The 20,648-nt window shown below is 45.8% G+C and overlaps 1 protein-coding gene across 1 annotated transcript in view; it reads right to left on the reverse strand.

The window, feature by feature from the left end:
• Positions 1–3,990: 3,990 nt before the first annotated feature.
• LOC121275993 (patched domain-containing protein 3-like) overlaps positions 3,991–20,648 on the reverse strand; it is an 80,469-nt gene continuing 63,811 nt past the window's right edge. The window contains exon 5 of the mRNA XM_041183937.1: positions 3,991–4,141. Coding sequence (XP_041039871.1) covers positions 3,991–4,141 — 151 coding nt within the window. The remainder of the gene's footprint in view (positions 4,142–20,648) is intronic.

Consider the following 20,648-nt stretch of genomic DNA (forward strand, 5'->3'; position numbering starts at 1 on the left):
CAAAACCTCACAATTTACGACACGATCCACACTTCCCCCGTCCACAACGGGAGGGGGGGGGCACGCCCCTTATGTAACATGACGTAGCGTTACTGAACAATGATTGACACATATTCTAACCAATCATATGGTTCTCATCCACAACCCTGATCGACATACACCTACCAGTCCATATAAATATATATACATATATATATATACCTACCAGTCCACACACCGATGGTTGGTTACGTGCCGCTCATCCCATGGTCACTCAATAAAAGGATATTTTTGCCTAAAAAAGACCAGACATATTTTGTACGTTAGATAGTAAACAGTTCTCATATCTGTATTTGAATAAAATAAAGCAACTGTGGAGAGAGAAAAACAAAGTTAAAGTTTCGACTCGGTATGACCCTTCAGAGCTGAAGAGAAGTGGAAATGTGAAACAAAAATAAAAATAATTGGAAAAACTCAGCAGGTCTGACAGCATCTGTGGAGAGAAATACAGTTAACATTTCGAGTCCGCATGACTCTTCATCAGAACTGAGGAAATATAGAAATGAAGTGAAAGATAAGCTGGTTGGGGGGGGGGGGGAGGGGGGGTGGCGGTGGGACAGGTCTAGCTGGATAGAGGGTCAGTGATCGCTGGAGGCAAAGATGAGATTGCCAAAGATGTCATAGACAAAAGGACAAAGGGGTGTTGACAGTGGTGATATTAGCTAAGGAATGTGCTAATGGTGACATTAAGGATAGAAAGCAGGACGAGCAAGTGACAGATAGCCTTAGTGGGAGTGGGGTGGAGGGAAGGGATCGAAATAGGCTAAAAGGTGGAGATAAAACAATGGATGGAAATACATTTAAAAATAAAGGAAATAGGTGGGAAAAGAAAAATATATTTTAAAAATTATAAGTAAATGGAAAAAGGGGTATCAGAAAGGGGGTGGGGACGGAGGAGAGAGTTCATAATCTGAAGTTGTTGAACGTAATGTTAAGTCCGGCAGGCTGTAAGGTGCCTAATTGGAAGATGAGGTGTTGTTCTTCCAGTTTGCGTTGGGCTTCACTGGAACATTACAGCAGGCCAAGTGTGGACATGTGGGCGTGAGAGCAGGATGGTGTGTTGAAATGGCAAGCAACCAGAAGGTCTGATTCATGCTTGCAGACAGACCGGAGGTGTTCTGCAAAGTGGTCACCCAGCCTGTGTTTGGTCTCCCCGATACAGAGGAGACCACATTGGGAGCAGCGGATGCAGTAGACCAAATTGAAGGAGGTACAAGGGAAGCGCTGCTTCACCTGAAAGGAGTGTTTGGGCCCTTGGACAGTGAGGAGGGAAGAGGTCAAGGGTCAGGTGTTGCACCTTCTGAGATTGCATGGGAAGGTGCTTGGGAAGGGGTTGAGGTGTTGGGGGAGATGGAGGAGTGGACCTGAGGGTCCCAGAGGACCCTGATGGAATGCTGACAGGTTGGTGAGGAAAAGATGTGTTTGGTGGTGACATCATGCTGGAGTTGACGGAAATGGCAGAGGATGATCTTTTGAATGCGGAGGATGGTGGGGTGAAAAGTGAGGACAAGGGGGACTCTATCATGGTTCTGTGGGGGAGGGGAAGGTATGAGGGCAGAGGTGTGGGAGATGGGTCGGACATGGCTGAGGGCCCTGTCAACCACAGTGGGGGAGAAGCCTCGGTTAAGAAAGAAGGAAGACATGCCAGAAGCACAGTTTTGGAAAGTGGCATTTTTGGAACAGGAGCGACGGAGGTGAAAGAACTGAGAGAATGGAATGGAGTCCTTACAGGAAGCAGGGTCTGAGGAGCTTAGTTGAGGTAGCTGTAGGAGTTGGTGGGCTTGTAATGAATATTGGTGGACAGTCCATCACCAGAAATGGAGACAGTGAGGACAAGGAAGGGAAGGGAAGTGTCGGAGATGGACCACGTGAAGGTGATAGAGAGGTGGAAATTGGAAACAAAATTGATAAATTTTTCCAGGTCCAGACAACAGCATGAAACGGCACCAAAACAGCCATCGAAGTACTGAAAAAAGAGATTGGGAAGGGGCATGAGTAGGACTGGTACAAGGAATGTTCCACATACCCCATAAAGAGAAAGGCATAACTGGGGCCCATGCAGGTAACCACAGCCACACCTTTTATTTGGAGGGAGTGAGACAGTTTAGGGAGAAATTGTTCATGGAGAGAACAAGTTCAGCCAGGTGGAGGAGAATGGCGGTGGATGGTGATTGTTCGGGCCTCTGTTCAAGGAAGAAAAAGAAGAAGCGGAGAGCCTTAAGACCATCCTTATGGGGGATGGAGGTGTAGAGCAATTGGACATCCGTGGTGAAGAGGAGGCGGTTAGGGCCAGGGAACTGGGAATTGTTGATATGGCATAGGGCATCAGAGGAATCGCGGATGTAGGTGGGAAGAGACTGGACAAGGGGAGAAAGAACAGAGTCAAGATAGGAAGAAATGAGTTCCTTAGGACAGGAACAGGCTGACACAATTGGTCTACTGGGACAGTCCTGTTTGTGGATTTTGGGAAGGAGGTAGAAGCAGGCTGTCTGGTTACATTTCTTCATGTTGGCTTTCACCATATCCTTGAAGTGCTCCTTCTGTCCTGCTTTGGTGTATTTCTCTTGACTGAACTGGGAGAAGATGACCTCCTTTGGGAGCCAGGTATCTGACATCCAAACTATATGATCAACCCAATGAAGCTGATGGCAGTTAATCATAGCTTCGATGCTTGTGGTGCTTACTTGCGAGAGGACACTGTTGCTGGTGCATCTGTCCTCTCATTTAATATGCAAGATCTTCCGCAAGCAGCATTAATGCTATGAATCCAGTGCTTTGAGGTGCCTCCTCTATGTTGTCCAAGTTTCAGTAAGGAAGGGATCACAACCACATTATAGACCATGAGCTTGATTTCAGTTTTGTAGTTGTGATTTTCAAACTCTTGCTTCCTCAGGTGGCCAAAGGCTGCACCAGCAGATTTCAGGTGTTGCTGGATTTCTTTGTCAATAACTTCCAACATACTGGAAGTGTTCCACATTTTCCAGGCACTCATCATGAATCTTAATCAATGGGCCTGGGGCATGTGCATTTGGAGCTTGCTAATGGAAGACTTTGGTCTGCTGAATGTTGAGTGTAAATCCCATTTTCTCGTATGCCTCAGTAAACACATCGATAATTTTCTGGGGATCTATTACTTACTGTAGCATCATCAGTGTATTGGCACTCAATGATTGAGATTGGGGTGGTCTTGGCTTCTGATTGGAGTCTTTCGAGATTAAATAGTTCACTGTTTTCATGAAGCTATTAATGTATATAATATTATTGGAAAATATTTATCTTTTAAAATAGAGGTTTAGTCTGTGGGTGTGTCTTAATTGGATAAAAGCCAACTAGTCTGGGTGCTTTGATGTGTACTAGTTTTTATATGTAACAGAGATAGTGTGCATTTGCATTTTTTGATTAAAGCATTCAATAAGTAGGGTGAAAACTGATGCCTATCTAACAGCTACCAAGCAATTTGTTTATATTACTAATAAAATTGGTACAATGAAAGGGGTTTCATTGTCCCCACCTTGCTTAGCCACTGCTGCACTGAGCCCATGGCTGGAGCGATGGAATGCAGGTCAGTGCACAAATGGATTGAATGCACGATCTGGTCCTCCATGGCAGTCACCATCCTCTCCATGGATGAAGCCATGCGCTCAAATGCCTGGGATATGGCAGAACAGGGATGGGCAATAAATGCTGGCCCAGCCAGCGAAGCCCACATCCCATGAAGGACTCCTCCATGCCCCTCGCAAATCTGCACATAATCCCTGGCAACTCTATCATATTTTCTCCTAGCATGTTCAGCAGGCTTCTTGTGGCCCATCATCCACCTGGGGCTCAGGAGGCCTGGTCCCCAACAGTCCTCTGATCATCTGAGGACCTGGCTGTTACATCCTCCCTCAGCTGCTGGGACGTGTCTGTGGTATGCTCACCAGGTTGTGCTCCCTAACCTACAAGCAAGCCCTACATGGAGCATGTGGGTGTAATTGTGATGGTGGGGGTGGATGACGAGGCAGATGATGATGCATCCTCTGTGACACTGGCTGCTTCGTCCCCAGAGATGAAGTTTTTGGGCTCCTTCTTGGCTGCAACCTGGCCCTTGGATGTTGATGACCTGCAATGCAGAACAAAAAGAATCACATCAAGAATCATCACAGTTTGAGTGCTTCACATTTCATCACATCCATTCTGTGTGCTCATTTGTCACCAGCAGGAAAGTTGCCTCATCCTCCTTACTCCTGGCTGGTCCAGCCTTACTGTCTGCCACCGATCATGCTTTGTCCTTGCCAACAAGTTCCATCACCTCCTCCTCAGTGGCTGCAAGGAGCTTCAGGTGGGACATTCTTTCTCTTGTGCATTTCTTCTTCCTGACATTGTGGGTCTGCTTGTCCTGCACGATGAAGTGTAGAGTTAGTGACTTGTCAAGTGACACCTAAACTCCTTGCCTGCATGCATCTCCATCATACATATGGTTCCGTCATTCAAACGTTGCATCCAAGCACACACAAAAGGCAAACTTCCAGACTCTGTGCCTCAATTACCATCTGGCACTAAGGCTGATCATGTGTTTACTCTGCCAGCAAAGCTGCCCACTCGCACTTCATTACCTTGTCAGGTTGGTGTCAAAGTTGTAAATGTTGTCCAACTGTTAGCTGACCTGGAATGGATGGCCAATCATGGGCTTTCTCTATGGTAGAATTGTCATTGTTGCTACCTGTCCAAAGTGTACTCCATTGAACCACTGAAGGCACAGAGTGGATTCTCAAGTCACAGCCATGGAGATAGCATCAGCTTGACATCACTGGTACGGATATTATGCAGGCATGTAGTTAGCTGCCAAGGCTCAGTGGGTGAATGAATGAGGAACACAGCAATCTTGCCACCCGTCCATCAGGGTACGCCCACACTGTTGGCCCTTGACTAAGAGGGAGTAAGCCAGCAGGGCTGTCAGTCGTCACTGAGTACAATGTGCTACCTTGGAGCGTCAGCCACAACATACATGGCGCTAAGCATTTTTGCAGAGCCATTCTCTCTGGCACACAACAGTATCCAATTATGATATGATGAAAATGGTTAGTGCATGTAAGCACACAAAAGAGAATGAGAGCATTGTATTATGAATTTCTCACAATCCTTTTTGTTTTAGATTTTTATTCATTGAATGTCACATAGAGTAGATGTGGTTGAAAGGATGGGTCCAGCTGTCTCACACTTTTCTGATCAGGAGCTTCAGGTGTTAGTGAAGAGGTGGAGAGGCGGAGATCAGTTCTTTACCCTGCTGGCCATCACAACCCACCTGCCACAGCCAAGGAGGCCTGGGTACAAATTGCGGATGTGGTGAGGAGACCACCAGCGTTACTGGCTTCAGTGCCAGAAAAAGTTCAATGACTTGCTGCATTCCAGCAAGGTGAGTAGCCTGCCCCACCCTCACAGTGGTCCAAGAGAAGGGTCATACATAACTGCATGCTGCAGCTAAGGTGCGAGACATAGCACATAACTCTGTCTAAATATTGAGGTTTGCATGTGTACACAGCTCATGTAGGTGTAAACAGAACACGTGCGAATGAGCACTGTGATGCACAGACATAGTGAAGAGCAATATTCCTCCTTGCGCTATATAATCAGGCTAACATCAATTCTTGTTGTCCATTGCAGACCAAAAGGCCAAAGAGTGCGACAGAAATGGCTCAGGCTGGAGGTAGATCAGTCTTCCTGAGACACATATGTTCCATTGAACAAATGATCATGGAGATTGCGGGGGTGCCTAAAGAGCTGTTTATTGGTGATAGTGGATTGCCATTCACTTAGGCGGTGTTGAAATCACCTTGGCATATGGTGGTAATTGTGCTGATTTCTCACAGTGGGACGTTGACATGAACGGGAATGCAAATTTGGGATTATGTCATACAGGCAGTGTGAGCGTGGTCAAGGCAATAGAGTGCATCAGAGCATGTTTCACACCTGTGCCTCACACAGGTCTCAGCTCTGCTCCCACACAACCCCAGGCCATCATCGCTTGGCCATCAAGATGACGAACAGGTGTCCAAGGAGGCAGAGTCACATCAGACTAGCCCACATCCTGTTTATTGTAAAGTAGGTTTATGGATGTGAGTGTAGATGGTTCTGTCTATATGATTTAATCAGTTAGAGTCAGATAGGCTGTAAGCTTGAAATTATCAAAAGGAATTAGGGGTAAAAGGCATTTGGAATGTTAATGAGTAAACATGCATGAGGCCTTAGCATGTAGGGTGTGAAGGAAATTCACATTTTTAAATAAGTGAAGGAGTTTGGGTTTCAATGGCATGGTAGGATGTTTACAACTAACAAGATAAATAGGGCAAAGTTATTATGTTTATTTTTCCCAAAATGTACTGACCATACTGGCAACATGAAATATTTTTAAATTAAAGTTCGAAATACATATTGAACAATGGAAGTTACAGATTAAAGGAAGAGAAACATATATAAAAAGGAATGAAAGGCTATGTTGGGGGGGTAGGTAAGATCTGAGAGGAGCGTGTAAAACAGGCTTGGGGAAGCTTCCAGCCATTTTTACAAAAGTCTGCTATGTCCGGTAAATAAAGTTGGAGAAAAGCCTTTGGAATTCTACTGTCAAGTGGAGAGTGTAGTAAACTTGCTGGCTTGGTATTTAAATTTAAAATCTATTTTGGACTGTTACCTTAAAGGGGGTGTGTCATTGGGAGTCAGGTTAATTAGGAGCTTTGGGATTTGTTATAGTATTAAGTAACTGTAATCTTATGTGTGTGCTTGAAATCTTTTCTTTTGTCAATAAATATTTTAATTTAGTTTTTTAAAATTTCTAAAGGTGTTAGTGGACTCATTACTTCTGAATTCAGTGCACCAATCTTCTCATAATAAATACAAAATGCAAAACTATTGTGATAGCGTGGCTAAGTTTTCCTTGTGGATTTGGTCCACCTGGCACACATCACCTACCATGTCATAACAAGCCCTACAGCTTGAAAGCAGCAGCAGCAGCAGGATGGCATGCAGGTAAATGAGGGAGATGACTTCCTACAATGGAGGCACTCTCTCTCTCTCTCTCTCTCTCTTCCTTTTTCCAAGTTAAAGTTAAAAATAGATTCAGCACCCTGGTAACCATTGTAAGGGGAAACTTCTCCAAAGGGCAGCCTGGAGCTGCAGCTGAGTACAGGCAGTTATGGGAGGGCCACTGAGCCTGTCTGGAATGCTTGTCCCATGGTCTGCCATGAGGAGGCCACCTCCAGGTAGCTAAACAGTACCCTGCCATTAGCTGGGGCTGGAGTCTGTAGGATTTTTCTGAGTGCTAACAGTCTTTAGAGTTCTTACCTGGGAATTACAGAAATACTGAGGTCACACTAAAAAGCTTCAGTCAGCCACTAAAAATATTTATTATACTTTTCACAATACATTCAATACATTGTTTATCAAGCAATAGAACCTACAGAAATATGGAATTACAAGTATTTTATACCTACAAATCATCTGGGAATGGTCAGTTCAGCATTGTTTATAGTCTTCAGTGATTGACTGAATTGCCTGTCTCTTTCTTTTGACTGCAGTATCAAAATCCTAGAATCATAGAATGGTGACAGAAGGAAGCCATTTCGTCTTGTTTGTGCCAGCTGTATGAAGAGCAACACACCTGGTTCCACTATTTTTCCAACTTTTCCCCATAGCCCTGATAATTGTCTCATTCTCTTTTGAATACCATGACTGAATCTGCCACCACTAAACTCTTAGGCAGTCCTTTCCAGATCCTAACAACTCACGGCATAAAACACTTTTTCCTCATGTCACCATTGCTTCTTTTGCCAATTATGTTAAAACTGTGTCCTCTGGTTTTTGATCCTTCCACCAATGGGAACAGTTTCTCCCTATTGACCCAGTCCTAACCTGTCATAATTTTGATCAACTCTATCAAATCTTGTCTTAATTTTCCCTTCACCAAGGAGAACAGCCCCAGCTTCTCAATTCTATCCACACAACTGAAGTTCTTCATACCGAAACATTCTCAGGAATCTTTTCCACATCATCTTTAATACTGTAACATACTTCCTAAAATGCGGTGCCCAGACTTTGAAACAATACGCCAATTGAGGCCGAATCAATGTTTTATGTAGGTTTATCATAACATCCATGTTTTTGTTCTCTATGCCCCAATTTATAAAACTCTATATCCCACATACTTTATTAACTGCTTTCGCTACCTGCCAGCCACATGCACAGGTACTCCCAGGTCCCTATAATTCTGCACCTTCTTTAGAATTGTACCCTTTATTTTGTATTGCCTCTCCTCATTCTTTCTACCAAAATGAATCACTTCATACTTCTCTACATTAAATTTCACCTGTCACTTGTCCACATATTCCACCAGCCTATCTATGCCCTCTCAAAATTTCTCACTAGTCTCTTCGCAGTTCATAATAATTCCACGTTTTATCTAGTCCATAAATTTTAAAATTGTGCTCTGTACAGCGTGAGGAAGCACAGAATGATCGGAGGACAGAGTGCTAATTTGAGAATTTAGATCAGAGTGGGAGGAGGTACTTTTTTTTCTACCATTTGTCAAACTCCAGTAGTTGGCGGGTGATCTTCTTTTGTCTGCAAGCTAGGAGGCTGTAGCCTACTATGACTCTAGCTAACTAAATTATAAAATAAATAAGCTTAGATAGACATGGGAGGGATGGTGGTGTGTGCCGTGACTGCAGCATGTGGGAATCTATGGATTGCCTGACACCCCTGGACAATCATATCTGCTGTATGTGTTTGTAGCTTGCGCAAATTTGGCTCAGAGTTTCTGAGCTGGAGTCTGAGTTGCAGACATTTGGGGCATCAGGGAGAGGGAGAGATACTGGGGGACTTTGGGTGGAACCTAGTGCCCTCTCCTGTGGCGAATTTGGTGAAGGAGGGGGGGTGGGTTGACATTTAATTGGGCAGGAGGGTAGAGGATGGGGACACCACCACCCTCCTGCCTCCTCCCTGATTAAATCTGGGCAGGAAGGCCTGTGGGGGTCTTCTTGCCCTGCTGCCAATTGAGGCCCTGAAGTTGGCAATTAATGCAATGGGAGTAGCAAAACCATCTGAGATGGAAAGGTCAAGGGGATGGCCATGAATATTGTTAGGAAGTTTACTTGAAGGGTGAAATTAAGGAAGTTTAGGAGAGAAGTGAAATCACTGGAGAGAGAGCAAGATTGAGATGGGCTTTGACATCATCAAAGATGAGAAGCCACTCATTGCAGAGACTTGGGAGGGAAAATAGTGAAGATACCTCAGTGAGAAAATTTTGTGGTACTTCGGTGGGCGGAAGGATTTTAAATGAGCAAGAAAGTGAGTGAACAAGGTGAGATCTTCAAAAGAGGAGAAATCGTCAAAGGAGTAAGAACACAGAACAAGGTGTTATTGGTGATAAGAGTCACACTGTAACTGCCACAGTCTGGGCAGGGTGAATAGCTAGTGGAAGGTCTTCACTGGGGGAAAGTGTCGTTAACTCTCAACAAGGGGGTTTCCATCCAGATTGTGACCTCAATGCAATCATCCACAAGATGGTTGGCAAGAGCTTTGTTCACAATTGAACAGACATTGTGGAGACAGAGGCAGATGGGGATGGTGATGGCTTATCCCCTGGGAAAGTGCACAGGCTCAGCATTAAGAGAGAGGTGAGTTAGACAGCGAGGAGGTTGGCAAGATTAATTACCCCCGAAAAAGATGAGCAGTAGGGGTTGCTGACTCAAAGGGTAATTGAAGTCCTGAACTCTCACCCCCAAAAAGCTTTTAAGGAGAGTTATTTGGAAATTCCAACCTGAGGTTAATAGGTTTTTTTGTTGCATAAGTGAATAAAGGATAGATGGAGTTAAGACAGAGATCAGCCATGATTTAGTCGAATAGCGAACAGGCTTGAAGGGTTGAATGGTTATTCTTGTTCCTACATTTCTATATTATTCCTTATTCCAGATTTGCACAAAGTGTGGTAGCCGGTAGGAAATGCACGTTTTATCTGCTGGCTGCAATGGCAGCTTTTTGTGACATATCATGCCATTCCTGGTGCGTCCTCATTAATAATGCATTCACAGGAAAAATGCTGGATCGCTGGTGGGTGGACTCGGATTTGTCCATCACACAATGACACCTGCACTTCCTCACTCTGGGCACTATATTTAAAGCGCACCAGAGTACATGCCAACTTCATGTATTCAGACCAGGACTGCTCCTGGCGACAGACAGCCCTGAAAGCAGAGAAGATGGCAGCCCCCAAATTTAGTGGCACCTCTTTAGGGCACCTGCTGGATGCAGTGGAAGATGGCTGCGATGTCCTCTGTCCCCACTGTGGCCGCAGGAGGTCCACCAGTCACCAATCCGGCCTGGCAGCAGTGGTCAGCGCCACTGGGGCACAGAGGAGGTCAGCCATCTAATGCAGGTAGAGGATGAATGGTGACATCCATTCTGCCAGGGTAAAGCAACCATCTCATCACTCTCAACTCACACACGCACAAGCCCATCACACATCCACATGGATCTCACACCTCAAGGAACAACACCACTAAATCTCACACACACACATCCTCTGGAGCTCGCGTACTTATCCTGTCCATGTCTCCACTCACCACACAAACATTCCACACAGTGCCATTCATCCTGCTCAGACTCTCTCCATCTGTTACCATGCAAGAGAAGCTGGCTCACAACACTAGGGAGAGGTCCCAGATCAGGGGTGGAGTGGCCCACATTAGAACCCTCACTCACTTTGAAGAGGGTGCCATTATGCTGACTGGTGAGGACATGGACCGTGATTGTGGTGATGGTGAGGTCAGCAGGGAAATCCCACGTGAGGATCCTGCACCACATCATCCCTCCCTCAACATAACTGTGAGTGGTCTCTCTTCTGCTTTTGACTCTGCTGACATGCACTAATTATCTCTACTTTAGAGTTCACAGGGAGCTCTGCCAAGCAACCGACACTCTCAGCTCAGCCAGTTCTTCAGCTCCATCCAGGTCCTCACCTCCAGCCAAGAGGACACTTCCTCCATTGAAGAGCTAGAAATAAGCAGCCTGGAAGACCTGTCACAGAGCTTACCCACACCCTCGACCAGTGCAGAGGCACACATCTTGGTGGGACCTAGATCTAGAGCAGGCTCGGGCTCACAACCTGGTGGTCACCACATGGACATGTGTCCACAGCAAGAGGAGGCAGGTTTAACTGAGTACCCCAGCGCTGGGAGGACTGCTATGAGGAGGCATCTGTGCGGCCCGAGTCAGATAACGAGCTTCTCGATTTGGCCTTCCAACTCACCCTGGAGAGTCAGCAGAAGGTCGGGGAACACCACACAGAGCTGTTGGAATCCCTCAACAGAGTTGCTTTCGAGTCAGAGGAGTGCAGCCGCCTGTTCTCTGATGAAGTGGTGCCCGCATACGCATGCATGGAGGTCTCCATGGGGAGGATGGTGGATGCCATGGAGACCCTCGTCCATCAGAACGTGGAAATATGCACAGACCTGCACTTCATCATGGTAGCCATGGGTGAGTTCTTGCAGTAGCAATGCAGGAGGGAAATGGGGCACCTCGACATACCCCTTCCCCTCAAGGAGTCAGGTGGGGGCCCTCTGCACCCAAAGAGAGGAGAAGTGGCTGCTGGACACCCCTGGGTCATCCATTCAGGAATCTCAGAGGCTGTCCTCTACCTCTGAGTCCCCTTTTCCTTTGACCCCCTCAACCTCGTCCTCTGGAAGCAGCTGGACCACAGCCAAAGGAAACTAGTGCCCTCAAAGCCATCAGAGGCAACAAGGCCAACCATTACACAGGCAGTCTCCACCCCTGCTGCAGATGTCAGGGCAGCACCTAGGCCTAGAAAAGTTATGAAATTCTGATCACAAATGGTTCACATGTGAACACATTTTGTCAATTTACAACCTGAAAATTCGCTTTGACTGAATAATGTGTAATGTTGTTTTTCAGTTTATTATAGGCTTTGCAAGGACTCCCTCTGCATCTCCCCTCACTAGCAGTTCAGCTGCACGCAGCCAGCACACGAGTGATTCTGCAGAAGTGTGTGTGTGTGTGTGTGTGTGTATGTGTGTGTGTGTGTGTGTGTGTATGTGTGTGTGTGTGTGTGTGTGTGTGTGTGTGTGTGTGTGTGTGTGTATGTGTGTGTGTGTGTGTGTGTGTGTGTCTGTGTGTGTGTGTGTGTGTGTGTGTGTCTGTGTGTGCGTGTGTGTATGGGGGGCAGGGCCTTTGGAGCCTCATACAAGCAGACTCCAACGCATGTGGATCCTTCCTCCATCACACTCACCTGAGCATTTTCAATGCTGCCTGCTGGGGGTTTGCTTTCAGTTGTCCATCTGAGTCAACCTGCATCTCCGCCCATCACTGATCACACTCCCATGCAGCACCTGTTCCCAGCCAACACGAGGCTCCGCTCACTTTCATTCTACAGTCATGGTAGTCATTACATTTCTGATCCGCTCCCCCATCCTTTCCCCTCCCTCAGTCAACCATGTCCTTTCCCCCATCACCGTTGACCCCCCCCCACCCTGACATCAACTTTAACCTCCCCACCGTCACTTACCTGCCAGAACCCTTTTCTTTCCAGCATGTCCAAATGAACGCAAACATTCTCTACCTCCCTGATAATTCCACTTCATCCACATTGACCTCCTCGACCTCCTCCTTCGCACCCCCCAGGGCCAGTGTCTGCTTCCGAGTCCCCATCAGCCACCCTCACTGTCCCTTGTACCGATACCATCGCACCATCACTCTCCAACCCTTCTGACTCACTCTGCCCCCTCTCATACTCACCGTTCCCTCCTACTATGCCTACCCTCAGTTCGCTCCCCAGGCGGTGGTCATTGATTCCACAGGCCCCTCCCTTGCACGCTCAACTGGACATGCCCCCTTTACTCCCTCCTCCACCTGGAGACCTTCCATCCCCCCCACGGACACCTTCCTCTCCGCCAGACATCATCCCCCTCCAACTCCTTCCCTTACACTTTCCTCTCCCCTTACATCTACATCCTCACTTGCTGCATTCTCCCCTTTACACCCTCCTCCTCCCGTACTCCCTGTTCCCCCCCCAACCTCAACCCTCCAACACTTTAGTGCCCCCGACACCTTCATTCCCACCCTCGCAACCTCACCCCCACGGATACACCTTCCTCTCCCACCCCCAACAATACACCTTCCTCTCCCACCCCCAACAATACACCTTCCCCCCCCCACCCCCTGCCTCACTGATCACCCATAGCAGCCTATGATCAAGGCCATGATGTTCTGAAGACATCAGCGGAGACCTCCCACCTTCCGTGATCTAATCAAGGCCCTAACGGTAAGTCCCGACTTCTGCACATCAAACTTGTGCAGAACACTTGTGTTTATGGCCAACACAACAGTAAATCTGGGGTGGGGAGACGATTCTGGTTGGGACTTACTTTGCATCCATTTGTGGGACACAAAGTGGGTTCACGCCGGCCTCCAGCAGGACTGACGTTTCCTCATGGCGGACACCATCGGATGATCCCGTTTCACTGGCGTGAAACCAATTTTTTGGCCTTCTCACCATGTTGCTCCACCAACTCCACCCACCATGACACCCAACGCCAACGGGGCGGAAAATTCCGGCCATGGTCTTTGTAGTTTTGCAGGAAACTCAGCAACCAATTTGTGTACAATAAGATCCCACAAATGGGAATGTGATACTGATCAGATCATCAGTTTCAATCATGCTGGTTGAGAGTAAATGTCCAGAGTGGTCTGGAAAACACCCCTACTCCTCGTCGAAATACTGCAATAGGATACTTCCACGACTTAACATAACATCCAAAAGGCAGAACCTCCAACAGTGCAGTACTGCATCAGTGCTGCACTGGAGTGTCCATCTAAATTTTGTGCACAAGTCCTTGCAGTGCGAATTGAACTAACAACCTTCAGGCTCAGGGAGAGAGTATAACCACTGAACTAAAGATTACATGTAAGTAAGGTATGCAATAGTAAGAGAAATTCACAAACTTTGAATCAAGGTCAGAAATAAAAAGGCCTCATTAAGAAATGTATATGTGAGATTCTGCACAGCAAGTAAAATTATATAAATTTCACATCTAATGTGTGAGACGTGGCTGCTGTAATGGCCACTGCTATGACAGACTGAATTTTTCTTGCAATGAGGTCCAAAAAACATGTACATAGAATCCACCAGAGGGCAGAAGTGCTACAGCACAGTAATTAAGGATCTATAAAGATAATATCATACCTGTATCTCTGTGTTCCTAAATTGTCATATTATACAAACATCATACCATTGGATATTGGTGAATACTTTTATGGCTGTGTCCATCATTGATTAGAAGCTATAGGTTGGGTTATTATAGTGTAAGATATGACAAAAACTTCCTTCATGATGAGTTGGCCTATATGAGGATATAACTGGTAAAGATGGAAGTATGCAGTAATGACCATAACGTACTATAACACTAGAAAGAGCTATGTTGTCAGACAGTTCTCCAAGGAGTGTCCACAGCAACAATTCTCTGCCCATGGGCATTATGCTTGATCTGCTATAGCACCTGTTTTCCTACAATTCCCTTCCCAGGTACCTATCCAACCCAAAGATTGCAATCCGCACCCCCCACCCCCCCACCCCCCCCCCCCCCCCCCCCCCCCCCCCAAACTGCCACATAGGTATCACCTTCAGGGGTCTATCTGAAAAACTCCTTTTTCTCTGATTATCTGTCATCACCTGTAACATCCTCAAAGCTTGAATGAAAACCAACAGATAAACTGATCTTTACCACTGTGTGAAGTACAGGATCCTCTTGTATCAATGTATATGTGAGAATATGAAGAGAAGGTAAATTATCTTAATTTTACATCTGTGAATCTTGACAAGTATAATATTTATGCCCACTCCACTGCTATGGCAGATTAAATTATTTTCCACACTAAAGTTCAAACAAAGATGTATATAAGATCCACTAGGGGGCAGAAGTGCATCAGCAGATTATTTAAGGATCTTTAAAGATAATATTTAACATCATTCCGAAAACGCATGAATTTCTTTGCTTTATGTTTAGTATAAAATGTGCGAGAAAATCAGTGGGAAAGATTGAGTCAAAACAACTCCAATAAATGTGGATGAAGTTAGTTAAAGTCATTTTTTATCATTAATATTGCAGAACTGAAGGAAACAAGTTAGGGGTTCAAATCAAGGTGCATTATACTTGTCAAGATTCACAGGTGTAAAATTAAGATAATTTACCTTCTCTTCATATTCTCACATATACATTGATACAAGAGGATCCTGTACTTCACACAGTGGTAAAGATCAGATGCATAATTATTTAAATATCTCATGGACAGAACTTTTATGGGCCTCACCGTCACTCACTTTATCTCTAGATTGCTTTACTTAAATTAAAGTAAAATTGAAGAACTGCGTTTGAAATTCCACAGCCCATCTGATAGACTCTCAGTGTAACTTTAATAGCACAGTGGGAGAAAGACTGTGGAAAACAGACAGAGACTCAGGTGCTCCATCAGACAGTTTAAGGGTTGGAACCTAAGTCAATGTCACCATAGAAGTTCACGACCAGATCCCAAAATGTTTACAGAAAGTTAAGTTTTTGGGTGTTTTGAATTTGGCCCCCATACAAATAGGGCTATCTGCGCCTGAGCTTGACTTCAGGTTTGGTCTGCTAGAGATCTGAGGCCTTAAGGGCCCTGGCTTTCTTTCGCTGTCCTCCTGTGGGCCATCTGCTCCCTCTGTAGTGACAGAGGACTAGGTTGAGGGGGTCACGGGCAAATGAGACTCAGAATAAGCCATGTCCAGTTGCTGCTCTTTCTCCTTTTGGCTGCCTGAGGGCCCCGGTCAGGCTCCTTGAGGGGAAGGTGCACCTGGAGGGATGTCAAGGTGCCCCACAGCCCTCTCACATTGCCACTGCAGGAACTCACCCATGGCTCCCGTGGCGGAGTACAGGTTTGTGTGCACCTCTGCGTTCTGCTGGACCATGGTCTCCATGGTGTCTGCCATCCTCCCCATGGAGACCTCCATGCATGCATATGTGGGCACCACTTCATCATTGAGCAGGTTGTTGCACCCCTCTGACTCTCATGTTACTCTGTTGGGGGCTTCCAATAGCTCTATGTGATGTTCTCCACCTTCTGATGACACTCTACGATGAATTGGAAGGCAGAATCCAGAGTCTCGTCATCTGACACGGACCTCACAGATGCCTCTTCCCCAGCAGTCCTCGAATGTCGGGGAGATCAGCTGAACCTGCCTCATCTTGATGTGACTACCAGATTGTGAAGCTGAGCCTGCTGTAGATCTAGGCCCCACTGAGGTGTGTGTTTCTGTGATGATGGAAGGTGTGGTTAAGCGATGTGATGGGTCTTCCAGGCTGCTTATTTCCACCTCTTCAAAGGAGGAGGAGTCCTCTTGGCTGCAGGTGAGGACCTGGATGGAGCTGAGGGACTGGCTGGCTGACGGTCTCAGTCCCTTAGCAGAGCTCCCTGTGAAATAAAGTAGAGATAATTAATGCATGGCAGCAGAGTCAAAAGCAGGAGAAAGAGCACTCACATTTGCATTGAGAGATGGGTGATGTAGTGCAGGATCTTCAGGTGGGTACTTGCCACTGACCTCACTGTCACCGCAGGCATGGTCCATGCCCTCACCAGTCAGCGCGATGACGCACTCCTCAAAGTGACTGAGAGGTCTACTGTGGGCCACCCACCCCTGATCTGGGACCTCTCCCTGCTGCTGTGAGCCAGTTTCTTCTGCATGAAAACAGATGGAGAGAGTTGGAGCAGGACACATGGCACTGTATGGAATGTTTGTGTGGCGAGCAGAGCCGTGGATAGGATGAGGACATGAGCTTGAGAAGATGTGACTGAGATGTGAAGGTGCGTGTGAGAGACAGTGGTGGTGCCTCGTGAGGTGTGAGATCCCTGTGGATGTATGATGGGTTTGTGAGTGTGTGAGTTGAGAGTGATGAGAAGAGTGGCAGAACAGATGAGGCCATTCATCCTCTTTCGACACTGGGTGGCTGCCTTATTTTGTACAGTGGTGGCAATGACCACCACAGCCACCAACTCCCATGCAGGATTGGTGACCTTGCTTGCAGGCCTCTGCCCGAAGTGGGTATAGAAGATATCAAGGCAGGCCTCCACTGAATTCCAGTTGGTGCTCGGTGGAGGTTAAATCTGGGGCAGCATGTTTCCTCCACTCGGTAGCCATCAGTTCGCAGCAGCTTCCTATCCCTTGAAGCTCTTTAAATATGGCGCCCGGTTACCTGGAGGCCTGAGTTGATGGCGGGGTGAGCGAATGAGAGGATGTGTTTCCTGGGAATGTGTGATTTAATGAGGCAGGATTGGCATGAAAAGGTGAAAAGCTGCCATTGTGGCTAGCGGATAAAACATCCTTTTTCCCACCCGCTACCACACTTTGTGCAAATCTGGGACGATTCTGCCCAATGAATTCGAAACAAACCTGTATATAGAATCCACCAGGAGGCAGAAGAGCAGCAGCACAATGATTAAGTATCTTTAAAGATAAATATTTTATAATATTTCAAAACGCATTGCTATATGTTTAGTGTAAAACATGGGAGAAAATTAGTGGGAAAAACTGATTCAAAACAAATTTAGGAAAATTTGTATTAAGTCAGTTCAAGCCAGTTTTTTATCTTTAACATTGCAAAACCCATGGAAACAGTTAAGGATTTAAAATAAATTAAGATATGTGATGATGAGTTATTATTTGTACACCTTGTGGACACCACTTTTATGGTGCTCTGGTCTTTCACCTTCACTCTCACTTAATCCCTAGATAGATTTTCTTAAGTTAAAAGTAAAATTAAAGAGCTGGAGTTTGAAATTCTATGGTTCATCTCACAGACACCAAGTGAAATTCTAGTAATACTGATAGAAAATAGACCGGACTCAAATATGCCAAATCACAACCAGTGTTGCACAGGGTTCAACTGGCATTTCACAGAGTGGAACCAAGGTTCGCTCCTCACATAGGGATCTGCATTACTGGAGCAAGGACTCCCTAAACTGGGAATGACAATATTCCCAACCAATTAGGAAACCCGCACAACTTTGGAGACTTGTACGTCAAGTAGGAAACAGTCCACAGCCTTTTTAATAGCACAAAAGAGATCACCACAGGGGTTTGAGCCCAATCCTCCCCAAACCTTTGGGAAATTAATTTTACTTTGGTGTTTAATTGGACCACTATACAGAAAGTCTGGAGCTGGTCTTCAGTGTTGATGACTGGATCACAACGCCAATGAACTGGTAACATAGGCCAGATCTCCTAAAAATTAGAACCGTTAACTAAATATGACATGGATTTACATAATGCCTTCACAACCTTAAACCATTCCAAACTTCCAGTACATATAAATAAATAAATAATAAGTAGGAGTGAAAGGATACTACAACAACAACTGGTACTTATATAGATACCTTTAAGATACTAAAACTTCCCAAAGTGTTTCACAGGAGCATTGTAGAACAGCATATGACACTGAACCGCATAAGGAGATATTAGGACAGATGGCCAAAAGGTAGGCCATGGGTAGATTTTCAGGGGAAGCTTATTGTAGGAAAGTGAAGTAGAGAGGCACAGGGATTTAGGGAGAATTTAGGGTTCAGGCGGCAGAAAGTATGGCCACCAGTGGTTGAGTGGTAAAAGTCAGGTTTGTTCAAAAGGCCAGAATTGGAGGCGTGTGGATATTTTAGAGGGTTGTGGGGCTGAAGGAGATTACTGGGCAAGGCAGAGGCTAGGTCATGGTGGAATTTGGAAACAAGGCTGGAATTTTAAAATCAAGGCCTCTGCTTAAACCTGGGAGCCAGTGTAGATCACTGAGCATTGGGGTGATGGGTAAATGGCACTTGATGTGTCTCAGGACGAAGGAAGCATAGTTTTAGATGACCTCAGATTTACAGACTGGCTGGTCAGGTGTGCATTGGAATAGCTAAGTGCAAGCAAATAACAAAGGCATGGTGATAGGGTTTCAGCAGCATATGGAGCTGAGGTAGGGACAGAGTTGGGTGATGCTGCAGAGATGGAAATAGTCAGTCTGATATATGATCAAAAGATCATCTTGGGTTCAAAAATGACACCAAGATTGCAAACAGTCTGATTCAAGCCCCAGGAATCTGTCCAGAGAGAGGGTTGGAAGTTAGTTCTGAATTCCTCTCCAGGATACCACCAAAACCTAGTTCACAGCACCATGGCTGGCTTTGCTCTATGGAGGTGGGGTAGGGGGGAGGGGCTGGGGTGTGGGGGATGTTGTGGTAGATGGGAGCAGGAGAAAGATTAGAAATGGGAAAGTAATAGAGGCTTCGATAACTAAGGGACAGATAGGTTTTCCTGCAAATGCAGATGTGAATCCTGGACGGTATGATACCTCCCTGATGGTATATTTAGGGATTCTAAGCGGGTGGAGGAGCATGAACAGCCAGTGATCATCATCCATATCAGTACCAACAACTTAGGTAAAGAGAGGGATATGATATCTCAGGCAGAGTTTAGAGAGCTAGAAAAGAAAATAGCAAGCAGAAAATCAAAGGTGACCTCTGGATCACACCTAGTACCGCACACAAATGTGTATAAAATTAGGAGAGAATAGATGAACGCATGCCTGGAAAAATGGTGCAAGAGGGAGGGATTTAGATTCCTGGGACACTTTGGGGTAGGTGAACCTGTACAGGTTTCTGAGCCCAATGTCCCTGTGGGGCAATTTGCAAGTGCTATCGGGTGTGCTTAACAGTAATGTGGGAAGGTAATATTAGAGAGGAAAACCAAGGTGCACAGCAAATTGAGAAAATAGCACTAGTGTAGGAAATTTTCAGATATTATAAGGGGTCAGATTAAGCAGTAATGTTATAAATTAGGTTTACTGTGCTTGCATGCGAATGCTGGAGTGTGATAAATAAGGTTGGTGAGCTTCAGGCGCAGATAGCCCCATGGTGACAGTGGAGATCTAGCTTGAAAAAAGAGCAGGACTGGATGCTAAATATTCCTGGACATAAAGCGTTAAGGGAAGACATGGAGAGGAAGAAAGGAGGAGGGTTAGCAGCATTGATTGAAGAGAACATTACAGCGCTGGAGAGACAGGATGTCCTAGTGGGGTCAAGAACAGAATCTATTTGGTTAGAGCAAAGAAATATCCATACCTTTAGATTGTTGGGTGTTTTCTATAGGCAGTCAAATAGTGGGAATGAAATAGAGGAACACATTTGCCAGGTAATTACAGAGAGGTGTAAGAACAATAGAGACGTTATAATGGAGGACTTTCATTATCCTAACGTAGACTTGGATAGTAATAGTATAAAGGGCAAAGATAGGCAAGAGTTTCTCAAGTGTGTTCAGTCAAATTTTCGACATCAGTATTTGTTCCAGTCCAACAAGGAAGGAGGCATTGCTGCATCTGGTCTGGGGAATGAGGTGGGTCAAGTGGATTGAGCATCAGTGCGGGAACATTTGGTGAATAGTGATAATAGTATCATAAAGTTTGGGTTGGCTGTGGAAGAGGACAAGGAGCAATCCAGAGTAAAAATAATTACTTGGGCAGAACCAACTTTAGTGCAATGAGAACAGATCCAGCCCAGGTAAATTGGAATCA

Source organism: Carcharodon carcharias, chromosome 3 (genome assembly GCF_017639515.1).
Source record: "Carcharodon carcharias isolate sCarCar2 chromosome 3, sCarCar2.pri, whole genome shotgun sequence".
In the NCBI taxonomy this organism is placed as follows: Eukaryota; Metazoa; Chordata; class Chondrichthyes; order Lamniformes; family Lamnidae; genus Carcharodon; species Carcharodon carcharias.